This window comes from Coregonus clupeaformis, chromosome 17 (assembly GCF_020615455.1).
Source record: "Coregonus clupeaformis isolate EN_2021a chromosome 17, ASM2061545v1, whole genome shotgun sequence".
NCBI classification, from domain to species: domain Eukaryota; kingdom Metazoa; phylum Chordata; class Actinopteri; order Salmoniformes; family Salmonidae; genus Coregonus; species Coregonus clupeaformis.
The window spans coordinates 31,815,571-31,840,689 of NC_059208.1; the positions used below are offsets into that span (position 1 = coordinate 31,815,571).

Genomic DNA, 25,119 nt, shown 5'->3' on the forward strand with positions numbered 1-25,119 from the left:
AGTGACCCTCCCCTATACCCAAAATAATTATTAAAACATAAAGTGGATAGCAGAGACCATGCCTACCGTTTACCCTCACGCCTAAGCCAGACTTAGAGGTGCAGTTTTAGAAATGGTTCTTTGTTTTGTAAGCATTGTAAGTGGATTCGCAGACCACCGCGGACAAGGGTGAAAATATATTCATTATAATAAATGCACTGCATGAATCTATCATCTTATTTGTGGTCTGAGAAAAAAATTGCTTTTTATAAACCTATTTCATGCAATTCTACATAATTTTACATGACTGGGGACAAGCAGAATCTTTTTTAATACCACAACAGAGCAGGACAACGAATGAGCACATGCTGCAGCACTGGAGATGTTTTGATTTATATACAGGCTGTTGTTAAAAAAGAGGATAGTCTTAAGTTTGGAACAGTGCTAAAGTTGTCAATCAACAAAAAATTAAGCGCAACAGAACCAGTTACAACTGATGATTTCAAGAAATAGCCATTCATTGTTTAACACAGCAGCCACATATCATCAGGTATTCACTTGTAACTTTTTTTCCTTTGGAAAACTATCATTTTCTAATTTATTATATTTTATTCTATGATATTGTTACAAAATAGATTTGGGTTGACTGTAATTAGGGCATGGGAATATAAGTGCATCTGCTAGGCTAAATTAACAACCTAGGCATGCATAACTCACCACATGATCCTCAAGCCAAAGACTGGCCAAAATCGTGTTTCTAAAAGTGAATTCAAAGCCTAGATTTGTGTTGACTGTAATTAGGGCATGGGAATATAAGAGCATCTGCCAAATATGTGTTTCTAAAAGTGAATTTATAGTCTAATAAGGCATTTTTCATTTCATTATTATTTAATTATAATTAATTACATATTTCTATTTAATTTTATACAGCCTAAATGCTAAATGTATAGGGAAGTTGAAGTGCTGTTGTTGATGTGTTGTTGAAATGCTTAGAGCTCCTGCCAGCCTGTAGCGTTTCACAAATGCTTTACAATTGATTTCCTAAGCCTTGAAATAATAATAATATAAACTAAATAATTGATTTTCGTTCCTTCTTAGGCTACCTGGTTTGCTCCTGACTTTTAGAGTTAGTATGTTGTTTAATACTCTGTTGAAATGTCGAAGGTCAATTGATAGTGACAGAATCATTACATACCAAGCAAAGTCTCCTCGTCCTCGACTATAGAAGGTTGTAGCCTCTGAATGTCATAGAGACGAACCAAATGTATACATATGCATCGGAGTCACGTCTTTCCCCAGCATTTTACAGCTTGTTTCTAGCATGAAGCATTGAGGACTAAAGAGTTGTTATAGATCGGGTCCATTAAATGTTTTTAAAAATCTTAAGTTAACAAATGTGCTTTCAGCCATTTTCAATTCGAGCCCTGGTTTTAACTTAACACACCAAGCTCTTCACTGAGACTGATATATTTAAGGAGTGCATGGTGACTGACGGAATTGGCTGACAAAATACATGGATAGTCGACTATAATTTTGTCATTCAAACAGGTCCCGTGTGGCTCAGTTGGTAGAGCATGGCGCTTGCAATGCCTGGGTTCTGGGTTCGATTCCCATGGGGGACCAGAATGAAAAATGTCTGCACTCACCACTGTATGTCGCTCTGGATAAGAGCGTCTGCTAAATTACTAAAATGTGACCTGTTTCAGGAAACTAGATGTATGTCGCGGGTCACTACTTCACAGGAGTGCCTTTTGAACGTAATTATTTTTGGCAGAAATGCCTTCTCGAAAATGTGAACTTTGATGTGCCTTAATAACAAACTTGTATGCCATCTGTAAATACACTACCAGTCAAAGGTTTGGACACACCTGCTCATTCAAGGGTTTGTCTTTATTTTTTTTATTTTAAATTACATTGTATAATAATAGTGAAGACATCAAAACTATGAAATAACACATATGGAATCATGTAGTAACCAAAAAAGTGTTAAACAAATCAAAATAGGTTTTATATTTGAGATTCTTCAAATATCCACCCTTTGCCTTGATGACAGCTTTGCACACTCTTGGCATTCTCTCAACAAGCTTCATGAGGAAGTCACCTGCAATGCATTTCAATTAACAGGTGTGCCTTCTTAAAAGTTAATTTGTGGAATGTATTTCCTTCTTAATGCATTTGAGCCAATCAGTTGTGTTGTGACAAGGTAGTGGGAGTAAACAGAAGACAGCCCTATTTGGTAAAAGACCAAATCCAGATTATGGCAAGAACAGCTCAAATAAGCAAAGAGAAACAACAGTCCATCATTACTTTAAGACATGAAGGTCAGTCAATACGGAACATTTCAAGAACTTTGAAAGTTTCTTCAAGTACAGTCGCAAAAACCATCAAGCGCTATGATGAAATTGGCTCTCATGAGGACCGCCACAGGAATGGAAGACCCAGAGTTACTCTGCTGCAGAGGATAAATTCATTAGAGTTACCAGCCTCAGAAATTGCAGCCCATATAAATGCTTCACAGAGTTCAAGTAACAGACACATCTCAACATCAACTGTTCAGAGGGGACTGTGTGAATCAGGCCTTCAAGGTCGAATTGCTGCAAAGAAACCACTACTAAAGGACACCAATAAGAGGAAGAGACCTGCTTGGGCCAAGAAACAAGAACAATGGACATTATTGGAGATTTTTGGTTCCAACCGCCGTGTCTTTGTGAGACACGGTGTGGGTGAACGGATGATCTCCGCATGTGTAGTTCCCACCGTAAAGCATCTAGGAGGAGGTGTTATGGTGTGGGGGTGCTTTGCTGGTGACACTGTCTGTCATTTATTTTGAATTCAAGGCACACTTAACCAGCATGGCTACCACAGCATTCTGCAGTGATACGCCATCCCGTCTGGTTTGGACTTGGTGGGGCTATCATTTCTTTTTCAACAGGAGAATGACCCAACACACCTCCAGGCTGTGTGAGGGCTATTTTACCAACAAGGAGAGTGATGGAGTGCTGCATCAGATGACCTGGCCTCCACAATCCCCCGACCTCAACCCAATTGAGATGGTTTGGGATGTGTCGGACGGCAGAGTGAAGGGAAAGTATCCAACAAGTGCTCAGAATATGTGGGAACTCCTTCAAGACTGTTGGAAAAGCATTCCAGGTGAAGCTGGTTGAGAGAATGCCAAGAGTTTGCAAAGCTGTCATCAAGGCAAAGGGTGGCTATTTGAAGAATCTCAAATATAAAATATATTTAGATTTGTTTAACACTTTTTTGGTTACTACATGATTCCATATGTGTTATTTCATAGTTTTGATGTCTTCGCTATTATTCTACAATGTAAAAAATAAAGAAAAACGTTTGAATGAGTAGGTGTGTCCAAACGTTTGACTGGTACTGTAGAAATAAAATTGCTAAATTACGAGCAAGTTGGTTTAGCCAGAGAAAAAGACAGCGACCTTCCCGCTAGGCATGATTGGCTAAGATAATGAGTGGGCTGGACATGCCGAGAGATGAGTTTGGATTGGTCTGCCATATAACACGCTTCTGTCTATTTGAGCTGGTCAGTATGTCTGGCTATCCTGTCTAACGCGGCTTTAAAAAAAAAAAGTATTGCGTAGTAAAACTGCATAAGCCTAATGTAAAGTTAAAGTGTACTGTTAGCTAGCTAACGTTAGCTGGCGGGCTCGCTAGCTAAGCTGTATGCTCTCCACTTTCTGGAGGACCGAGTTTTGAAATCTGTGGAATTCGAATATGATAGCTAAGGAGATGGAGAAAACACCTGTCTCCAGATTACATCTTCAAACTAAGGGCAACCATGGCATCTGACAGGAGATGCGTCCAGCCATGATGTATACGGGTAAGATAGTCCAGCTAGCTACATTTTCAGATATTACACGTTTCTAATTTTGACAGAAAGTGGTTTCATTTCAAGTTAAAGTGTACTGTTAGCTAGGTAACGTTAGCTGGCTGGCTCGCTAGCTAACGTTATGTGTATGATCTTATTTTTCGTATCTCAGACACATTTGCCTGACTAGTTATAGTCTAATGTTAGCTAGCTAACATTGAACCTGGTTGGTTAGCTACCTGCAGATTCATGCAGGATAGTAACATCATGAGTTATGATTATGGTTCATTGTTTAGCTAGCTAGCTAAATGTCTTAACAAAAGACTCCACTATGCAAGTGTCCATTTCAATAGAATGTCACTGCAACTATTGATAGACGTACTATCTGGTAAATTCGCTCTGGCTATCTAGTCCGATTTCAGACCACGGGTAAGATAGTCTAGCTAGCTATATTTTCAGATATTACATGTTTTTAATATTCACATAAAGTATTTTCATTTCAAGTGAAAGTGTACTGTTAGCTAGCTAGCTAACATTAAATGGCTGGCTTGCTAACTAACGTTATGTCATGCGTTTGGATTCATTGTTTACCTAGCTAGCTATCTTAATGTCTTAACAAAATACTATTGTCTTAGTGTACCAGAGTGCAGAATAACTGATGAATTTACGAACGCTCAACACTCGTTGAATATGGCCGGTTTCAGTAAACGTTGGCAAAAAAAAGCGTAATTAAATTGTTGTCAGCAGCACAGTTACAGTCACCAACGCTCTGGATAACATGAAAACAGCCTAACCAGCTCTGCTAGGGCGCGTAAAATGGTCCGAGTGGGGTGTTCTCTCATTATGTGTCTGGAAGTAGCTAGCCAATGTTAGCCAGTTAGCTTGGGTGCTTGACTATCAAAACATTCAAAGGCCATTTTCTCAAAAGTGAGTTTACAAATTTATCAACTTTCAAAGCAAAATTACTTTCCCATTGTTCCTGATATACCATTTTGTAGCTTTGAGTGTCTACTTTTATCCAATATAAAAAACACAATTTCTAATTTTGCTACATAAGACCGATTTGAGCCGGTTGGTCATGAATGTAAAAAATAATCGTGTTTCTTGAACAGGAAGAAATAGGCTCTAACACAAAGCCCTCGTGTTGTTAGTAGCCTAAAGTCAAATTAAAATGAAGACCGTTTAAATTAATTAGGTATTCTCGAATTAGCCTACTTTCAGCACCCATGCGCTGTCCATCTCTGCGGCTGCCGCTTCATAGTAATGTACACTACCATTCAAAAGTTTGGGGTCACTTAGAAATGTCCTTGTTTTCGAAAGAAAAGCAATTTTTTTGTCCATTAAAATATCATCAAATTGATCAGAAATACAGTGTAGACATTGTTAATGATGTAAATGGCTATTGTAGCTGGAAACGGCTGACTCTTTATGGACTATCTACATAGGCGTACAGAGGCCCATTATCAGCAACCATCAGTCCTGTGTTCCAATGGCATGTTGTGTTTGCTAATCCAAGTTTATCATTTTAAAAGGCTAATTGATCTTTAGAAAACCCTTTTGCAATTATGTTAGCACAGCTGAAAACTGTTGTGCTGATTAAAGAAGCAATAAAACTGGCCTTATTGAGACTAGTTGAGTGTCTGGAGCATCAGCAATTGTGGGTTCGATTACAGAATCAAAATGGCCAGAAACAAATAACTTTCTTCTGAAACTCGTCAGTCTATTCTTGTTCTGAGAAATGAAGGCTATTCCATGCGAGAAATTGCCAAGAAACTGAAGATCTCATACAACGCTGTGTACCACTCCCTTCACAGAACAGTGCAAACTGGCTCTAACCAGAATAGAAAGAGGAGTGGGAGGCCCCGGTGCACAACTGAGCAAGACGACAAATACATTAGTGTCTAGCTTGAGAAACAGGCGCCTCACAGGTCCTCAACTGGCAGCTTCATTAAATAGTACCCGCAAAACACCAGTCTCAACGTCAACAGTGAAGAGGCGACTCCGGGTCGCTGACGTTCTAAGCAGAGTTTTAAAAAAAAGCCGTATCTCAGACTGGCCAATAAAAATAAAAGATTAAGATGGGCAAAAGAACACAGACAATGGACAGAGGAAGATTGGAAAAAAGTGTTATGGACAGACGAATCGAAGTTTGAGGAGTTCGGATCACAAAGAAGAACATTTGTGAGATGCAGACCAGATTAAAAGATGCTGGAGGAGTGCTTGATGCCATCTGTCAAGCATGGTGGAGGCAATGTGATGGTCTTGGGTTGCTTTGGTGGTGGTAACGTGGGAGATTTGTACAGGCTAAAAGGGTGTTTGAAGAAGGAAGGCTATCACTCCATTTTGCAACGCCATGCCATACCCTGTGGATGGCGCTTGATTGGAGCCAATTTCCTCCTACAACAGGACAATGACCCAAAGCACAGCTCCAAACTATGCAATAACTTTTTAGGGAAGAAGCAGTCAGCTGGTATTCTGTCTATAATGGAGTGGCCAGCACAGTCACCGGATCTCAACCGTATTAAGTTGTGGGAGCAGCATGACAGTATGGTACGTAACAAGCCAATTCAACTTGTGGGAGGTGCTTCAGGAAGCATGGGGTGAAATCTCTTCAGATTACCTCAACAAATTGACAACTAGAATGCCAAAGGTCTGCAAGGCTGTAATTGCTGCAAATGGAGGATTCTTTGACGAAAGCAAAGTTTGAAGGACACAATTATTATTTCAATTAACATTCATTATTTCTAACCTTGTCAATGACTACATTTCCTATGCATTTTGCTATATTTCCTATTCAAACTCATTTCATGTCTGTTTTCATGGAAAACAAGGACATTTCTAAGTGACCCCAAACTTTTGAACAGTAGTGTATGTAAATTACTCGAATATGGCTTATTGTGACGTCAGTAACTCTGATAAATAGCTTCATTATGGACAACAAAAATATTGTTTTTATTAAAATCAATTATAGCAATAGCAAGCATACCTCCGGTCCTCCTTCTCATCTTCACACTCTCCCTCACAAGCTGAACAGGACATCAGTAGGCCTAGTCCGTGCGCACAGATATTGCATTTTTTAAACAAATTGACTCGCCTCCTGAAGTGCCTCCATACACAGCACAGTCATTGGTTAGGCAGAACAAAAGGGTTTACATTAGCAAGAGCAGCGCAGGCCTGGGCTCATGATTGGGAACGCCTATCAATTGCACTGTGTAATGCAGTGTAGCCTAGTTTAATATACATCATCCGAGCAGTGCAAAAACTCGGGTAGGAAGTACATTTTCTTAGAAATATAACTTTGCCCTTTGATTCTCCGAGCATGCTCTTCATATAGCTCAGACCTATAACCTATAAGGCCAGCCTTTCTCAAACGTTTTTGTGCCCCGGACACCCCAGTGTTGTCAAGGTGTTTTCAACAGCCAGTCTGTAGAGATTTTTTGATTTTGTTGCAGCAAGAGAGGAGAAGCTGGTCTCACATAAGTAGGTAGAATAAAAGGGGATTAACGTCTTCACTGCCATCTCACAGAGTTGCGGGTATTTTCTGCTGCTGAACAGCCAGAGAATGTGGACAGGATCTTTCAGATACTCCTGATTTCCCCAGGATTTATATTGTTACAACACACCTTCTCAGTGCTATGATGGGGTCTAAAACCAGACTGAAGCGTTTTGTATACATTATATGTCTTCAGGAAGACAGCTTTTTCTAAAAATGTTGAGAGGAATGGGAGATTCGATATAGGCCGATAGTTTTTTACATTTTCAGGGTCAAGGTTTGGCTTTTTCAAGAGAGGCTTTATTACTGCCACTTTTTGTGAGTTTAGTAAACATCCCGTGGATAGGGAGCCATTTATTATGTTCAACATAGGAGGGCAAAGCACAGGAAGTAGCTCTTTCAGTAGTTTAGTTGGAATAGGGTCCAGTATGTAGCTTGGAAGTTTAGAGACCATGACTACTTTCATGAATGTGTCAAGAGATATAGGATTAAAAAACTTGAGGGTCTCCATTGATTCTAGGTCCAGGTAGTTTTGTGCAGACTCAGGACAATTGAGCTTTGGAGAAATACGCTGATTCAAAGAGGAGTCCGTAATTTGCTTTCTAATGATCATTATCTTTTCGTCGAAGAAGTTCATGAATTCATCACTGCTGAAGTGAAGGCATCCTCTCTTGGGGAATGCTGCTTTTTAGTTAGCTTTGTGACAGTATCAAAAATACATTTAGGATTGTTCTTATTTTCCTCAATTAGGTTGGAAAAATAGGATGATCGAGCAGCAGTGAGGGCTCTTCGATATTGCACGGTACTGTCTTTCCAAGCCAATAAGAAGACTTCCAGTTTGGTGGAGCACCATTTTCAATTTTCTGGAAGCTTGCTTCAGGGCTCAGGTATTTTCTGTATACCAGGGAGCTAGTTTCTTGTGAGAAATGTTTTTTGTTTTTAGGGGTGCGACTGCATCTAGGGTATTACGCAAGGTTAAATGTAGATTTTAGGTGGTTAACCGAATGTTGTACTCCGACGTCTTTGGGTAGGTGTAGGGAGTCTGGACGGGCATCTAGGAATCTTTGGGTTGTCCGAGAAGTTATAGCACAGCTTTTGATGATCCTTGGTTGGGGTCTGAGCAGATTATTTGTTGCGATTGCAAACGTAATAAATTGGTGGTCCGATACTCCAGGATTATGAGGAAAAACATTTGGTTCCACAATATTTATTCCACGGGACAAAACTAGAGTAGGTCCGGAGACATGTTGGAAAAAATCCACTGAGTCGATGATGGCTCCGAAAGCCTTTTGGAGTTGGTCTGTGGACTTTTCTATGTGAATATTAAAGTCACCAAAAATGTGAATAATTTATATGCCATGACTACAAGGTCCGATAGGAATTCAGGGAACTCAGTAAGGAACTCTGTATATGGCCCAGGAGGCCTGTAAACAGTAGCTATAAAAAGTGATTGAGTAGGCTGCATAGATTTCATGACTAGAAGCTCAAAAGTCAAACACAGTCATTTTTGTTTTTGTAAATTGACATTTGCTATCACGTTTGCGGGATGCACGGGGGATATGGTCACTAGTGTAACCAGGAGAAGATGCCTCATTTAACACAATAAATTCATCAGGCTTAAGACATGTTTCAGTCAGGCCAATCACATCAAGATTATGATCGGTGATTAGTTAATTGAGTATAACTGCCTTGGATGTGAGGGATCTAACATTAAAAAGCCCTGTTTTGAGATGTGAGATATCACAATCTCTTTCAATAATGACAGGAATGGAGGAGGTCTTTATTCCAGTGAGATTGCTTAGGCGAACACCGCCATGTTTAGTTTTGCCCAACTGTCACAAACGAGACTCCCGCTGTTCCTCCTGCTCACCACCAGAGGGAACCCTCTCCTGAGTATTAAACCCCTGAACTACATTTCCCACATACCTGGCTCTGATTACCGTTGCACCTGACTCCCATCAGTAGACTATTTAGGTGCTCTCAAACTCTCTCTCTTTGCGAAGTCTTGTTTACCCTGGTGATCATTTCTGAGCGTTTTCGCCTGTGTCTGTCTGCCCGTGGATTTACTCTGGACTGTTTTTCCCTCCTTGATTCTTTGCTGCCTGCCCTGGACTATATTCTTTACTGGACTGATTTTTGTAAGCTTGCTGCCTGCCCTGACCTTATGCCTGTACCTGGATTACGAGTTGCCTTATCCCTACTGTTGTGTCTGCTGGCGATTGACCCTGTTTGTACGACCCAGATTGTAATAAAACTGCAAATGGATCCTCACTCTCCTGGAGCGTCATTACAGAAGACTTCGCCAACACACGATCCAGCAGCTCTGGTTCAGATGTCCACGGAGATCTCCACTCAAGCTCACCAACTCGCCATTCATCAACAGCAGCTAACCCATTTAACTACAGTAACAGAGGAACTCGTCAGGACGCTACAGAGGTTGCCGGTGTCGCTAACGAACCCAGCCCCTCCTCCACCGAACGCGAGTGTGGGCGCTTCTCCACCACCGTCACTCACAGTTAACCCACGTCTGGCTCTCCCTGATAAGTTCGACGGCAACCCAACTAAAAGTAAGGGATTTCTACTGCAATGTTCATTATTCATTGATCAACAACCAGCTATGTATGTCACCGATGCCAGCAAGATTTCCTTGGTATGCTCACTCCTCGCTGACAAGGCGTTAGAGTGGGTGACGGCGGTTTGGAGAGAGGATGGCACTGCTTTTCCATCGTTTGGTACCTTTCTTCAACGCTTCCGGGAAATATTTGAACACCCGGAGGGGAGGTATGAGAGCTGATGACCGACTACTTGCGTTGAGCCAGGGCAGGAATACCGCAGCAGAATATGCTTTGACATTTCGCACTCTAGCAGCTCAAACCGACTGGGTGGAGAGCACACTTAAACTGCTCTTTCGCAAGGGACTCAGCTTGGAGTTGCAATCCGAACTGGCCTGCCGAGATGAAGGGAAATCGCTGAATCAATTCATCGAACTAACCATTCAGATTGACAATCTGATTCGTTCACGTCGTCCACTCAGAACGGTACCCACCAGCACACAATACCCGGTCACTCTGTCTCAAACTGAACCCATGCAGCTCGGATATACTCACCTGACTCCGGAAGAACGAGAACGCCGCATACGTCAACATCTCTGCCTCTATTGTGGTCAACCGGGCCATCTGAGGGCGTTTTGCCCCACAAGACCACCTCCTCGTAATCCCTCTTCGGTGAGTCCTTGTGTTCAAGCACATCATTCCAGTTCTTGCATCAAAGTACCTATAGTATTATCTCTAGAGGGCAATCATATATCCACATCAGCTCTATTAGATTCAGGAGCAGCCGGCAACTTTATGTCTCACGAGTTTGCCCAACAACAACAACTCCCATTAATCTCCTGTAACTCTCAATTGGCAGTGGAGGCGCTAGATGGACGGCCTCTCGGCGATGGGAGGGTCCTGCACACCACCGTGGACCTTCAACTACAGACCGGTACCCTTCACACTGAGGTAATTCGTTTCTACGTCATCTCATCACCTCATAACCCGGTTATTCTTGGACTCCCCTGGCTACGTCAACATAATCCCCTCATCTCATGGAGGGAGGGTCGTATCATCAAATGGGACCCGTCATGTCACTCCAACTGCTTAACTGGCAGCCCTTCACTCTCCATTCAGACCGTCACGCTAAAGGACGAGCCGGTCCTTTTCCCCACTCTTCCCATTGAATACTCTGACCTCATCGAAGCTTTTAGCAAGACCAAGGCGATGGAACTCCCCCCCCACCGATCAAGCGACTGTTCCATCGAACTATTACCAGGCACAACACCACCTAAGGGCCGAATCTTCCCCCTATCACAACCCGAATCAGAAGCCATGAACAACTACATCGAGGAGGAACTTTCGAAGGGGTTCATTAGAACGTCGACATCACCTGCAGCCTCTGGCTTCTTCTTTGTTAAAAAAAAACGGTGGCCTACGCCCCTTGTATCGACTACCGGGGTCTCAACGACATCACCGTCAAGTTTCGATATCCTTTACCGCTGGTACCAGCTGCCCTAGAACAACTCCGCAAAGCCAAGTACTTCTCCAAACTGGACCTCCGCAGCGCCTACAATCTCATTCGCATCCGGGACGGTGATGAATGGAAGACAGCCTTCTCTACCAGCACTGGGCACTATGAGTATTTGGTGATGCCTTTCGGGCTGTCCAATAGTCCGTCCGTATTTCAGTCGTTTATCAATGACGTCTTTCGGGACATGCTTAATTGTTGGGTAATTGTTTACATCGATGACATTCTCGTCTATTCCAACACCTATGAGGAACACGTGCAACACGTGAGAACAGTATTACAACGACTCATTGATCACCAATTATACGCCAAAGCAGAGAAGTGCGAATTTCACCAGACTTCCACGTCTTTCTTGGGCTACATCATCAACCAGGAGGGAGTCGCCATGGACGAGAAGAAGGTCAAGGCCGTTCTAGACTGGCCACTGCCAGTAACCTTAAAGGAGTTACAACGCTTCTTGGGATTTGCGAACTTCTACCGACGCTTCATCAGGAATTTCAGCTCGGTAGCCTCTCCCTTAACCTCTATGACTAAGAGAAATGCACCACACCTCACCTGGTCAACTACAGCACAGGAGGCTTTCGCAGAACTCAAGTCACGTTTCACATCTGCCCCCATCCTCCACCACCCTAATCCTGAAATCCCGTTTACAGTTGAGGTGGACGCTTCTAATACGGGTATTGGAGCCATCCTCTCACAGCGGCACGGATCCCCACTCAAGCTCTATCCGTGCGCCTATTACTCCCGCAAACTTAGTCCAGCCGAACAGAACTACGACGTCGGTAACCGAGAACTGTTGGCCATGAAAGCAGCTATGGAGGAGTGGCGTCATTGGCTGGAGGGAGCTAAACACCCGTTTGTGATTCTAACTGACCACAAGAATCTGGAATACTTGCGATCTGCCAAGAGACTGAATCCCAGACAAGCGAGGTGGGCTCTCTTCTTTACACGATTTGACTTCACCGTTACCTATCGTCCCGGTTCAAAGAACACCAAAGCAGACGCATTATCACGCCAACACGACGGTGTAGTTCCCACTGAATCCAAGGAAACCCTGCTTCCTGAGTCATTAATCGTGGCCCCTATTCAGTGGGACATCATGACAGAGCTCACCCAGGCCAATTCACAAAAGACCCCTCCTCCCGAATGCCCCCCTAACAAAACTTTTGTACCTCAGGATCTCTGTCAGAAAGTGCTACAGCAAGTTCACTCCGTACTCAGCTCCGGTCATCCTGGAATCGCTGCCACTGTTCACCTGCTTCAGAACAGCTTTTGGTGGCCAACCTTGCGGGCAGACACAATAAAATTCATTAACGAATGCACCACCTGTAACACAAGCAAACATCTCAGACAACTACCATCGGGCCTACTGCAACCACTGCCAGTTCCCCACCGACCATGGTCCCATCTTGCCATAGACTTTATTACCGATCTTCCCAAGTCCAATGGGAACACCACAATACTCACTGTCATAGATCGCTTCTCCAAGGCCTGCCGGTTGATTCCACTTCCCAAACTGCCCACAGCATTGGAAACAGCCGAACTCATGTGCAACCTTGTGTTTCGCTTCTATGGCCTGCCTGAGGACATCGTGTCGGACCGGGGGCCCCAATTCACATCCAGAGTATGGTCAGCATTCTTCCAACAACTCAACATCAACATTAGCCTCACTTCAGGATATCACCCACAATCTAATGGTCAGACAGAACGCCTCAATCAGGAGATCACCCGGTTTCTCAGAGCCTACTGTCATCAGAACCAAGCAGACTGGAGTCGATTCCTCATGTGGGCGGAGTATGCACAGAACTCACTCCAGAAACCCTCCACCGGTCTAACTCCATTCCAATGTGTAATGGGCTTCCAACCTCCCCCTATTTCCATGGTCAGGGGAACCCACCGAGGTACCCTCTGTCAACGACTGGCTCCAGAGAAGCGAGGACATCTGGAGTCAGGCTCACACCCACTTGCTACGTGCTGTCAGGAGACAGAAGTTGCAGGCCAATCGTCACCGCCGCCCCAATCCCGAATATACTCCAGGTCAATGGGTCTGGCTATCCACTCGAGACCTACGCCTCAGACTTCCTTGCAAGAAACTCAGTCCCAGGTATGTAGGTCCCTTCCAAATTGTTAAACAGATTACACCAGTTTCCTTCCGTTTGGCATTACCCTCTAATTATCGTATCTCTCCCACTTTTCATGTATCACTTCTCAAACCCGCTGGTGGTCCGAGAGCGGAGGAGGAGGAGCAGACCAGTGATCAGGGCCCCCCACCCATCTTGGTGGACGGCGAGGAGGCATATCAGGTTCGAGATCTACTCGATTCCAGACGCGGGCAGGCTCCTCCAATATCTGGTGGATTGGGAGGGGGTACGGACCGGAAGAGCGATCCTGGGTTAATACAGAGGACATACTCGACCCCGCACTCATGACTGAGTTCCATAGGACGCACCCGGAGAAACCGGCCCCCGACCTCGAGGAAGACCCCGGCGTCGTTCGCCTCTTGCGTCAGGAGCCGCTCGCAGGGGGGCTCTGTCACAAACGAGACTCCCGCTGTTCCTCCTGCTCACCACCAGAGGGAACCCTCTCCTGAGTATTAAACCCCTGAACTACATTTCCCACATACCTGGCTCTGATTACCGTTGCACCTGACTCCCATCAGTAGACTATTTAGGTGCTCTCAAACTCTCTCTCTTTGCGAAGTCTTGTTTACCCTGGTGATCATTTCTGAGCGTTTTCGCCTGTGTCTGTCTGCCCATGGATTTACTCTGGACTGTTTTTCCCTCCTTGATTCTTTGCTGCCTGCCCTGGACTATATTCTTTACTGGACTGATTTTTGTAAGCTTGCTGCCTGCCCTGACCTTATGCCTGTACCTGGATTACGAGTTGCCTTATCCCTACTGTTGTGTCTGCTGGCGATTGACCCTGTTTGTACGACCCAGATTGTAATAAAACTGCAAATGGATCCTCACTCTCCTGGAGCGTCATTACACCAACCTAGATCGAGGCACAGACACGGTCTCAATGAGGATAGCTGAGCTAACTACACTGACTATGCTAGTGGCAGACTCCACTAAGCTGGCAGGCTAGCTGACAGCCTGCTGCCTGGCCTGCACCCTATCTCATTGTGGAGCTAGACAAGTTAGAGCCCTGTCTAATGTTCATAGATAATATGAGAGTACTCCTCCAGCTGGGATGGAGTCCGTCACTCCTCAGCAGGCCAGGCTTGGTCCTGTTTGTGGGTGAGTCCCAGAAAGAGGGAAAATTATCTACAAATTCTATCTTTCGGGTGGGGCAGAAAACAGTTTTCAACCAGCGATTGAGTTGTGAGACTCTGCTGTAGAGCTCATAATTCCCCCTAACTGGAAGGGGGCCATATACAATTACTCGATGCCGACACATCTTTCTAGCTAATTTACACGCTGAAGCTATGTTGCGCTTGGTGACCTCTGACTGTTTCATCCTAACGTCGTTGGTGCCGACGTGGATAACAATATCCCTATACTCTCTACGCTCGCCAGTTTTAGCCTTAACCAGCACCCTCTTCAGATTAGCCTTTACGTTGGTAGTGCCCCCTGGTAAACAGTGTAAGATCGCTGGATGATTATATTTAAGTCTAATATTGCGGGTAATGGAGTCGCCAATCCTCGAATTTGAGCAGGCACCAGAGCATCAAAGATGAAATGTATTTTCAATTTTGTTCCAGCAATACGGTGCATTAAAACAAAAAGCAGATTTACCTTGCTTGGTGGAGACCCTAGGAACCTCAAGAGTTAACCAATCCTGTGAACGGGATAGGCAACACAGGTGTCTATACTTCAACAGCAAAGTTAGATAAGACGGAAGTTTATGAAGAAGGTCCTTGTAAACAAAAAGGGAGTAATTTAGAGATCTACAGGTCTTTAGCGAAGTCCAGCCAACCTTTCGATACAGGATGCAGTGATGAGTATCAAAACTGTCGCCTGTAACAAAATGAAGGGAATTATCGTAGATGGCATCCAAAGGTTTAATAGTAGTACTTTGCACTTCGATAAATAATATCACCATGTCTCTTCAGCCAACGTTAGCTCTCTGCAACCTTACTAACCAATATATTCTCCCCAGCTTGTTCTTGGTGACCTTTGTGCCATCTCAAATGGCACCCTATTCCTTATAGTGCACTACTTTTTACCAGATCCCGTGCAGGTGTTGCTACACGTGGTCTGCCACTGCGAGGACGATCACCTGTCCATCCTGTCTCCCTGTAGCGCTGTCTTAGGCGTCTCACAATACGGACATTGCAATTTATTGCCCTGGCCACATCTGCAGTCCTCACGCCTCCTTGCAGCATGCCTAAGGCACGTTCACGCAGATGAGCAGGGACCCTGGGCATCTTTCTTTTGGTGTTTTTCAGAGTCAGTAGAAAGGCCTCTTTAGTGTCCTAAGTTTTCATAACTGTGACCTTAATTGCCTACCGTCTGTAAGCTGTTAGTGTCTTAACGGCCGTTCCACAGGTGCATGTTCATTAATTGTTTATGGTTAATTGAACAAGAATGGGAAACAGTGTTTAAACCCTTTACAATTAAGTTCTGTGAAGTTATTTGGATTTTTACAAATTATCTTTGAAAGACAGGGTCCTGAAAAAGGGCTGTTTCTTTTTTTGCTGAGTTTATATCCATTTGAGTGCTGTGTTGGTGAAAGGTAGATCTAGATCCACATTTTACTTATTGGATTGCTGTGACATTTTTCTCTCCCCCTGTGTCACGACTTCCTCCGAAGCTGCCACCTCTCCTTGTTCGGGCAGGCTTCGGCGTTCGTCGTCACCGGCCTTCTAGCCACTGCCGCTCCGCATCTCATCATTCCATTTGTTTTGTCTTGTTTATTACACACACCTGGTTCATATCCCCTCATCAGTACCTATATAAGTGTTCCCTCTGCCCCCTTGTCTTTGTGTGTGATTGTTTATTGTGGAGGATAGTGAAGCTCGGTGGAGCTCCGTGTATTTTGTATAGCGGGGATATTTCTCCATGTGCCGTGTATTTTCCAGTGCGCCTGTTTTGCGCACTAGAGTGTTTTGACGCATTTCTGAGTAACTCTGTAATTGCGGAATAAAGCCTGTTATTCTGTGATTTACCCTCCTACGCCTGACTCCTTCGACATCACCTCATCACACCCTCTGATCTCTCCCTGTGTATGCTGACTGACAGTCTAGCTATAATACAGTACCATCCTCTACATTGAGAATGTATGAAGGAAGCCCAAAACAGGACTGCATAAACTAAAACAAGTAATTGATTGACATGGGCTGTGCTTATTGTAACGTATGACGTTTGTCTTTCATGCTTCTCCCAGTGTGCACTATCTACATCCCTCTGTAGCTCAATTGGTAGAGCATGGCGCTATTGTAACGCCAGGGTAGTGGGTTCGATCCCCGGGACCACCCATACGTAAAAATGTATGCACACATGACTGTAAGTCGCTTTGGATAAAAGCGTCTGCTAAATGGCATATTATTATTATTATCTCCTCTGAAAGACTCTACGGATGTAGATGCGCACAATGCTGCACATAGTCCCATTTATTTCCAAGTCACAGTCCTGATTACTTCTCCTTCATGGCTGCTTCTAGTTCTGCCCCCTCCCTCCCACTTTCTGACTCTGATATCATACAACAAATCTCTGAAGGCTGCTGTTCTCCTATCAGATCATTACCAAGAGGGAGGTGAACTCGAAGCATGGCCCCGCCATAAGGACTGATCTGGAGCCAGAGGTCTTCAGGCCAAACCTGAGCAAGCCCAGCGACCTCCTGCAGATGGACCAGATAGAGAAGGTGACTTGATTGCTATTCTCGATCAGAAGAACACAGAGGAGCTATTTGTACAGTCGTGGTCAAAAGTTTTGAGAATGACACAAATATTAATTTTCACAAAGTCTGCTACCTCAGTTTTTATGATGGACATTTGCATATATTCCAGAATGTTATGAAAAGTGATCAGATGAATTGCAATTCATTGCAAAGTCCCTCTTTGCCATGAAAATGAACTTAATCCCCAAAAAACATTTCCACTGCATTTCAGCCCTGCCACAAAAGGACCAGCTGACATCATGTCAGTGATTCTCTCGTTAACACAGGTGAGAGTGTTGACGAGGAAAAGGCTGGAGATCACTCTGTCATGCTGATTGAGTTAGAATAACAGACTGGAAGATTTAAAAGGAAGGTGGTGCTTGAAATCATTGTTCTTCCTCTGTTAACCATGGTTACCTGCAAGGAAAGATGTGCCGTCATCATTGCTTTGCACAAAAACGGCTTCACAGGCAAGGATATTGCTGCTAGTAAGATTGCACCTAAATCAACCATTTATCGGATCATCAAGAACTTCAAGGAGAGAGGTTCAATTGTTGTGAAGAAGGCTTCAGGGCGCCCAAGAAAGTCCAGCAAGCGCCAGGACCGTCTCCTAAAGTTGATTCAGCTGCGGGATCGGGCACCACCAGTGCAGAACTTGCTCAGGAATGGCAGCAGGCAGGTGTGAGTGCATCTGCATGCACAGTGAGGCGAATACTTTTGGAGGATGGCCTGGTGTCAAGAAGGGCAGCGAGGAAGCCACTTCTCTCCAGGAAAAACATCAGGGACAGACTGATATTCTGCAAAAGGTACAGGGATTGGACTGCTGAGGACTGGGGTAAAGTCATTTTCTCTGATGAATCCCCTTTCCGATTGTTTGGCGCATCCGGAAAAAAGCTTGTCCGGAGAAGACAAGGTGAGTGCTACCATCAGTCCTGTGTCATGCCAACAGTAAAGCATCCTGAGACCATTCATGTGTGGGGTTGCTTCTCAGCCAAGGGAGTGGGCTCACTCACAATTTTGCCTAAGAACACAGCCATGAATAAAGAATGGTACCAACACATCCTCTGAGAGCAACTTCTCCCAACCATCCAAGAACAGTTTGGTGACGAACAATGCCTTTCCAGCATGATGGAGCACCTTGCCATGAGGCAAAAGTGATAACTAAGTGGCTCGGGGAACAAAACATCGACATTTTGGGTCCATGGCCAGGAAACTCCCCAGACCTTAATCCCATTGAGAACTTGTGGTCAATCCTCAAGAGGCAGGTGGACAAACAAAAACCCACAAATTCTGACAAACTCCAAGCATTGATTATGCAAGAATGGGCTGCCATCAGTCAGGATGTGGCCCAGAAGTTAATTGACAGCATGCCTGGGCAGATTGCAGAGGTGTTGAAAAAGAAGGGTCAACACTGCAAATATTGACTCTTTGCATAAACTTAATGTAATTGTCAATAAAAGCCTTTGACACTTATGGAATGCTTGTAATTATACTTCAGTATACCATAGTAACATCTGACAAAAATATTTAAAAACACTGAAGCAGCAAACTTTGTGAAGACCAATACGTGTCATTCTCAAAACGTTTGACCACGACTGTACTATCTGTATTCACCTGTATTTATTATTCATCTGGATCCTGTGAATAAAAATAGTACACATAGGGAGATTTGTTATTCTGGTCCATATTACAAGTGGATTATGAATGTTCTATACATTGCGTTTATATCTGCTGTGTTCCCTATTTTAAGAGGCTGATCTAAACTAAGTGTTCTACTAGATGCCCCAGGAGCAATGTCTCCACTGAGACCCAGAGCAGGCAGTAAGAGCTGGAGACTAAACCTGTCCTCAGCTGCTTTTAACTGTCGTCTCTCTGGGATCCTCTGTGCCTTAGTCTCTGTTTAATTGGCTCCCTACTAAATTAGTCTCTTTCTTTCTTTCTTTCTTTCTTTCTTTCTTTCTTTCTTTCTTTCTTTCTTTCTTTCTTTCTTTCTTTCTTTCTTTCTTTCTTTCTTTCTTTCTTTCTTTCTTTCTTTCTTTCTTTCTTTCTTTCTTTCTTTCTTTCTTTCTTTCTTTCTTTCTTTCTTTCTTTCTTTCTTTCTTTCTTTCTTTCTTTCTTTCTTTCTTTCTTGTAGCTGGCCAAAAACCTCCCTCCCAGGACAATCGGCTACCACTGGTCTCTGGCCTTCAGCACCAATAAACATGGCATGAGCATCAAGACCCTGTACCGGGCCATGCAGGGCCTGGACACACCCGTGCTCATGGTGATCAAGGACAGCGACGGACATGTGAGTGGTGTGGATGGTGACCAGTATACAGTTAGACCTAGGTTGAATACTTGAACTGAGATTGTGCTTGATTTAGCTTGAAGTTTGCACTTGTAGGACTATTTCATTGGTTACATTGGGCTATGTGTACTACATTATTGCTAGTATTTGAAAGCATTTATATTTCAACCAGGTATATATACAGTACATCTTTAGAAAATATGTGTGCTCAGGTCTATTGTTAAGGATCACTGTAAGTTAACTCATGAGGACCCCTCATGAGGACCAATCAAATGTATTTGTCACATAATCCGAATACAACAGGTGTAGACTCCAGTGAAATGCAAAAAAAAAAGAAAAGACTCCAGTCACCCAAGTCATAGACTGTTCTCTCTGCTACCGCATGGCAAGCGGTACCGATGCTCCAAGTCTGGAACCAACAGGACCCTAAAAAGCCTCTACCCCAAGCATTACGACTGATATACAGTGCCTTCAGAAACTATTCAGACCCCTTGACTTTTTCCACATTTTGTTATGTTACAGCCTTATTCTAAAATTGATTAAATTGTCCTGATGGAAGGTGAACCTTCGCCCCAGTCTGAGGTACTGAGCGCTCTGGAGCAGGTTTTCAACAAGGATCTCTCTGTATTTTGCTCTGTTCATCTTTGCCTCGATCCTGAATAGTCTCCCAGTCCCTGCCGCTGAAAAATATCCCCACAGCATGATACTGCCACCCCCATGCTTCACCGTAGGGATGGTGCCAGGTTTCCTCCAGACGTGACGCTTGGCATTCAGGCCAAATAATTCATTCTTGGTTTCATCAGACCAGAGAATCTTGTTTCTCATGGTCTGAGAGTCTTTAGGTGACATTTGGCAAACTCAAAGCGGGCTGTCATGTGCCTTTTACTGAGGAGTGGCTTCCGTCTGGCCACTCTACCATAAAGGCCTGATTGGTGGAGTGCTGCAGAGATGGTTGTCCTTCTGGAAGGTTCTCCCATCTCCACAGAGGAACACTAGAGCTCTGTCAGAGTGACCATCGGGTTCTTGGTCACCTCTCTGATCTAGGCCCTTCTCCCCAATTGCTCAGTTTGGCTGGGCGGCCAGCTCTAGGAAGAGTCTTGGTGGTTCCAAACTTCTTCCATTTAAGAATGATGGAGGCCACTGTGTTCTTGGGGACCTTCAATGCTGCAGAATTATTTTTTGTACCACGACACAATCCTGTCTCTGAGTTCTACGGACAATTCTTTGTGGCTTGGTTTTTGCTCTGACATGCACTGTCAGTTGCGGGACCTTTATATAGACTGGTGTGTGCCTTTCCAAATCATGTCCAATCAATTGAATTTACCACAGGTGTAATCCAATCAAGTTGTAGAAACATCTCAAGGATGATCAAAGGAAACAGGATGCATCTGAGCTCAATTTCGAGTCGCATAGCAAAGGGTCTGAATACTTATGTAAATAAGGTATTTCTGTTTTTTAAATTTAAATTTGCTAACATTTCTAAAGACCTGTTTTCACTTTGTCATTATGGGGTATTGTGTGTAGATTGGTGAGGACAAATGTTTATTTAATCCATTTAATAATAAGGCTGTAACGTAACAAAATGTGGAAAAAGTCAAGGATTTGAATACTTTCCGAATGAACTGTACAGTGGGGAAAAAAAGTATTTAGTCAGCCACCAATTGTGCAAGTTCTCCCACTTAAAAAGATGAGAGAGGCCTGTCATTTTCATCATATGTACACGTCAACTATGACAGACAAATTGAGAAAAAAAAATCCAGAAAATCACATTGTAGGATTTTTAATGAATTTATTTGCAAATTATGGTGGAAAATAAGTATTTGGTCACCTACAAACAAGCAAGATTTCTGGCTCTCACAGACCTGTAACTTCTTCTTTAAGAGGCTCCTCTGTCCTCCACTCGTTACCTGTATTAATGGCACCTGTTTGAACTTGTTATCAGTATAAAAGACACCTGTCCACAACCTCAAACAGTCACACTCCAAACTCCACTATGGTCAAGACCAAAGAGCTGTCAAAGGACACCAGAAACAAAATTGTAGACCTGCACCAGGCTGGGAAGACTGAATCTGCAATAGGTAAGCAGCTTGGTTTGAAGAAATCAACTGTGGGAGCAATTATTAGGAAATGGAAGACATACAAGACCACTGATAATCTCCCTCGATCTGGGGCTCCACGCAAGATCTCACCCCGTGGGGTCAAAATGATCACAAGAACGGTGAGCAAAAATCCCAGAACCACACGGGGGGACCTAGTGAATGACCTGCAGAGAGCTGGGACCAAAGTAACAAAGCCTAACATCAGTAACACACTACTCCGCCAGGGACTCAAATCCTGCATTGCCAGACGTGTCCCCCTGCTTAAGCCAGTACATGTCCAGGCCCATCTGAAGTTTGCTAGAGTGCATTTGGATGATCCAGAAGAGGATTGGGAGAATGTCATATGGTCAGATGAAACCAAAATATAACTTTGTAGTAAAAACTCAACTCATCGTGTTTGGAGGACAAAGAATGCTGAGTTGCCTCCAAAGAACACCATACCTACTGTGAAGCATGGGGGTGGAAACTTCATGCTTTGGGGCTGTTTTTCTGCAAAGGGACCAGGACGACTGATCCGTGTAAAGGAAAGAATGAATGGGGCCATGTATCATGAGATTTTGAGTGAAAACCTCCTTCCATCAGCAAGGGCATTGAAGATTAAACGTGGCTGGGTCTTTTAGCATGACAATGATCCCAAACACACCCCCCGGGCAACGAAGGAGTGGCTTCGTAAGAAGCATTTCAAGGTCCTGGAGTGGCCTAGCCAGTCTCCAGATCTCAACCCCATAGAAAATCTTTGGAGGGAGTTGAAAGTCCGTGTTGCCCAGCGACAGCCCCAAAACATCACTGCTCTAGAGGAGATCTGCATGGAGGAATGGGCCAAAATACCAGCAACAGTGTGTGAAAACCTTGTGAAGACTTACAGAAAACGTTTGACCTGTGTCATTGCCAACAAGGGGTATATAACAAAGTATTGAGAAACTTTTGTTATTGACCAAATACTTATTTTCCACCATAATTTGCAAATAAATTCATAAAAAATCCTACAATGTGATTTTCTGGATTTTTTTTCCTCATTTTGTCTGTCATAGTTGACATGTACCTATGATGAAAATTACAGGCCTCTCTCATCCTTTTAAGTGGGAGAACTTGCACAATTGGTGGCTGACTAAATACTTTTTTGCCCCACTGTATATATACACTACCGTTCAAAAGTTTGGGGTCACTTAGAAATGTCCTTGTTTTAGAAAGAAAAGCCTTTTTTTTGTCCATTAAAGAAAAAGCCATATCTCTTACTGGCCAATAAAAAGAAAAGATTAAGATGGGCAGTCTGAGATATGGCTTTTTCTTTGCAATTCTGCCTAGAAGGTCAGCATCCCGGAGTCGCCTCTTCACTGTTGACGTTGAGACTGGTGTTTTGCGGGTACTATTTAATGAAGCTGCCAGTTGAGGACCTGTGAGGCGCCTGTTTCTCAAGCTAGACACTCTAATGTATTTGTCCTCTTGCTCAGTTGTGCACCGGGGCCTCCCACTCCTCTTTCTATTCTAGTTAGAGCAAGTTTGCACTGTTCTGTGAAGGGAGTAGTACACAGCGTTGTATGAGATCTTCAGTTTCTTGGCAATTTCTCGCATGGAAAAACCTTCATTTCTCAGAACAAGAATAGAGTGACGAGTTTCAGAAGAAAGTTATTTGTTTCTGGCCATTTTGAGCCTGTAATCGAACCCACAGTTGTTGATGCTCCAGATACTCAACTAGTCTCAAGAAGGCCAGTTTTATTGCTTCTTAAATCAGCACAACAGTTTTCAGCTGTGCTAACCTAATTGCAAAAGGGTTTTCTAATGATCAATTAGCCTTTTTAAAATGATAAACCTGAATTAGCAAACACAACGTGCCATTGGAACACAGGACTGATGGTTGCTGATAATGGGCCTCTGTACACCTATTTAGATATTACATAAAAAATCAGCCGTTTTCAGCTACAATAGCCATTTACAACATTAACAATGTCTACACTGTATTTCTGATCAATTTGATGTTATTTTAATGGACAAAAAATTTGCTTTTCTTTCGAAAACAAAGACATTTCTAAGTGACCCCAAACTTTTGAACTTTAGTGTGTACTCCAATATATATATATATATATATATATATATATATATATATATATATATATATATATCATTGTTTTTTTTTGTTGTCAATTTCGACCAGCCCACCCTCATAAAAGATGATCCGGCCCTTCTGGTATGATAAAAGGCAGTTAGCTCATCTGGTAGGCTCGCTTCACTGGGCAGTTCGCTGCTGGTTTTCCCTTTGTAATTCATGTCCCACTCCTTGAAAGTGGCAGCTCTAGCCTTTAGCTCAGTGTGGATGTTGCCTGTACTCCATGGCTTCTGGTTGGGATATGTACGTACGGTCACTGTGGGGATGACGGTGTCGATACACTTATTAATGAAGCTGGTGACTGATGTGGTAAACTCCTCAATGTTACCGGATGAATCCCGGAACATATTCCAGTCTGTGCTAGCGAAACAGTCCTGTAGCTTAGCATCCGCTTCATCGCTCCACTTCCGTATTGAGCACATCACTGGTACTTCCTGTTTTAGTTTTTGCTTGTAAGCAGGAATCAGGAGGATTGAGTTATGGTCAGATTTGACAAAGGGAGGGCGAGGGAGAGCCTTGTATGCATTTCTGTGTGTGGAGTAAATGTGATCTAGAATTTTGTCGCCTCTAGTTGCACAGATGACATGCTGGTAAAAATGAGGTAAAACGGATTTCAGTTTCCCTGCATTAAAATCACCGGCCACGAGAAGCGCCACCTCTGGATGTTTATTTTCTTATTTTCTTATGACCCTATGCAGCTCATTGAGTGTGGTCTTAGTGCCAGCATCGGTTTGTGGTGGTAAATAGACCGCTACGAAAAATATAGATAAACTCTCTTGCTAAATAGTATGGTCAGCAGCTTATCATTAGGTTTTCTAACTCAGGCGAGCAAAAACCTGAAACTTCCTTAACATTAGAGATCGCGCAACAGCTGTTAACAAATAAACACCCTCCCCAGTTCATCTTACCCAAGGCTCTTGTCCGGTCTAGACGATGCATGGAAAAACCAGTGAGATGTGTATAATCCATGTCCTTGTTCAGCCACGAGTCCAAGAAACATAGAATATTACAGTTCTTCAGGTCACGTTGATAGGACAGTCTCGAACGGAGCTCATCCTACCGCCCCATAGCACTCACGTCGGTAGCCATGAAGTGCTTTGAAAGGCTGGTCATGACTCACATCAACAACATCATCCCGGAAACCCTAGACCCACTATAATTCGCATAGCGCCCCAACAGATCCACAGATGACGCAATCTCAATCGCACTCCACACTGTCCTTTCCCACCTGGACAAAAGGAACACCTATGTGAGAATGCTGTTCATTGACTACAGCTCAGTGTTCAACACCATAGTGCCCTCAAAGCTCATCAATAAGCTAAGGACCCTGGGGCTAAACACCTCCCTCTACAACTGGAACCTGGACTTCCTGACGGGCCGCCACCAGGTGGTAAGGGTAGGCAACAACACATCTGCCACGCTGATCCTCAACACTGG

At 43.6% G+C, this 25,119-nt stretch overlaps 1 protein-coding gene across 4 annotated transcripts in view; it reads left to right on the forward strand.

Annotated features, from left to right (window-relative positions):
• LOC121586257 (oxidation resistance protein 1) overlaps positions 1 to 25,119 on the forward strand; it is a 148,846-nt gene that overhangs the window by 97,538 nt on the left and 26,189 nt on the right. For 3 of the 4 annotated variants that reach the window (XM_041902810.1, XM_041902809.1, XM_041902812.1), the window contains 2 exons: positions 17,052 to 17,177; positions 19,327 to 19,479. In XM_041902810.1, coding sequence (XP_041758744.1) covers positions 17,052 to 17,177; positions 19,327 to 19,479 — 279 coding nt within the window. The remainder of the gene's footprint in view (positions 1 to 17,051; positions 17,178 to 19,326; positions 19,480 to 25,119) is intronic. The other variant, XM_041902811.1, reaches the window with a different exon arrangement.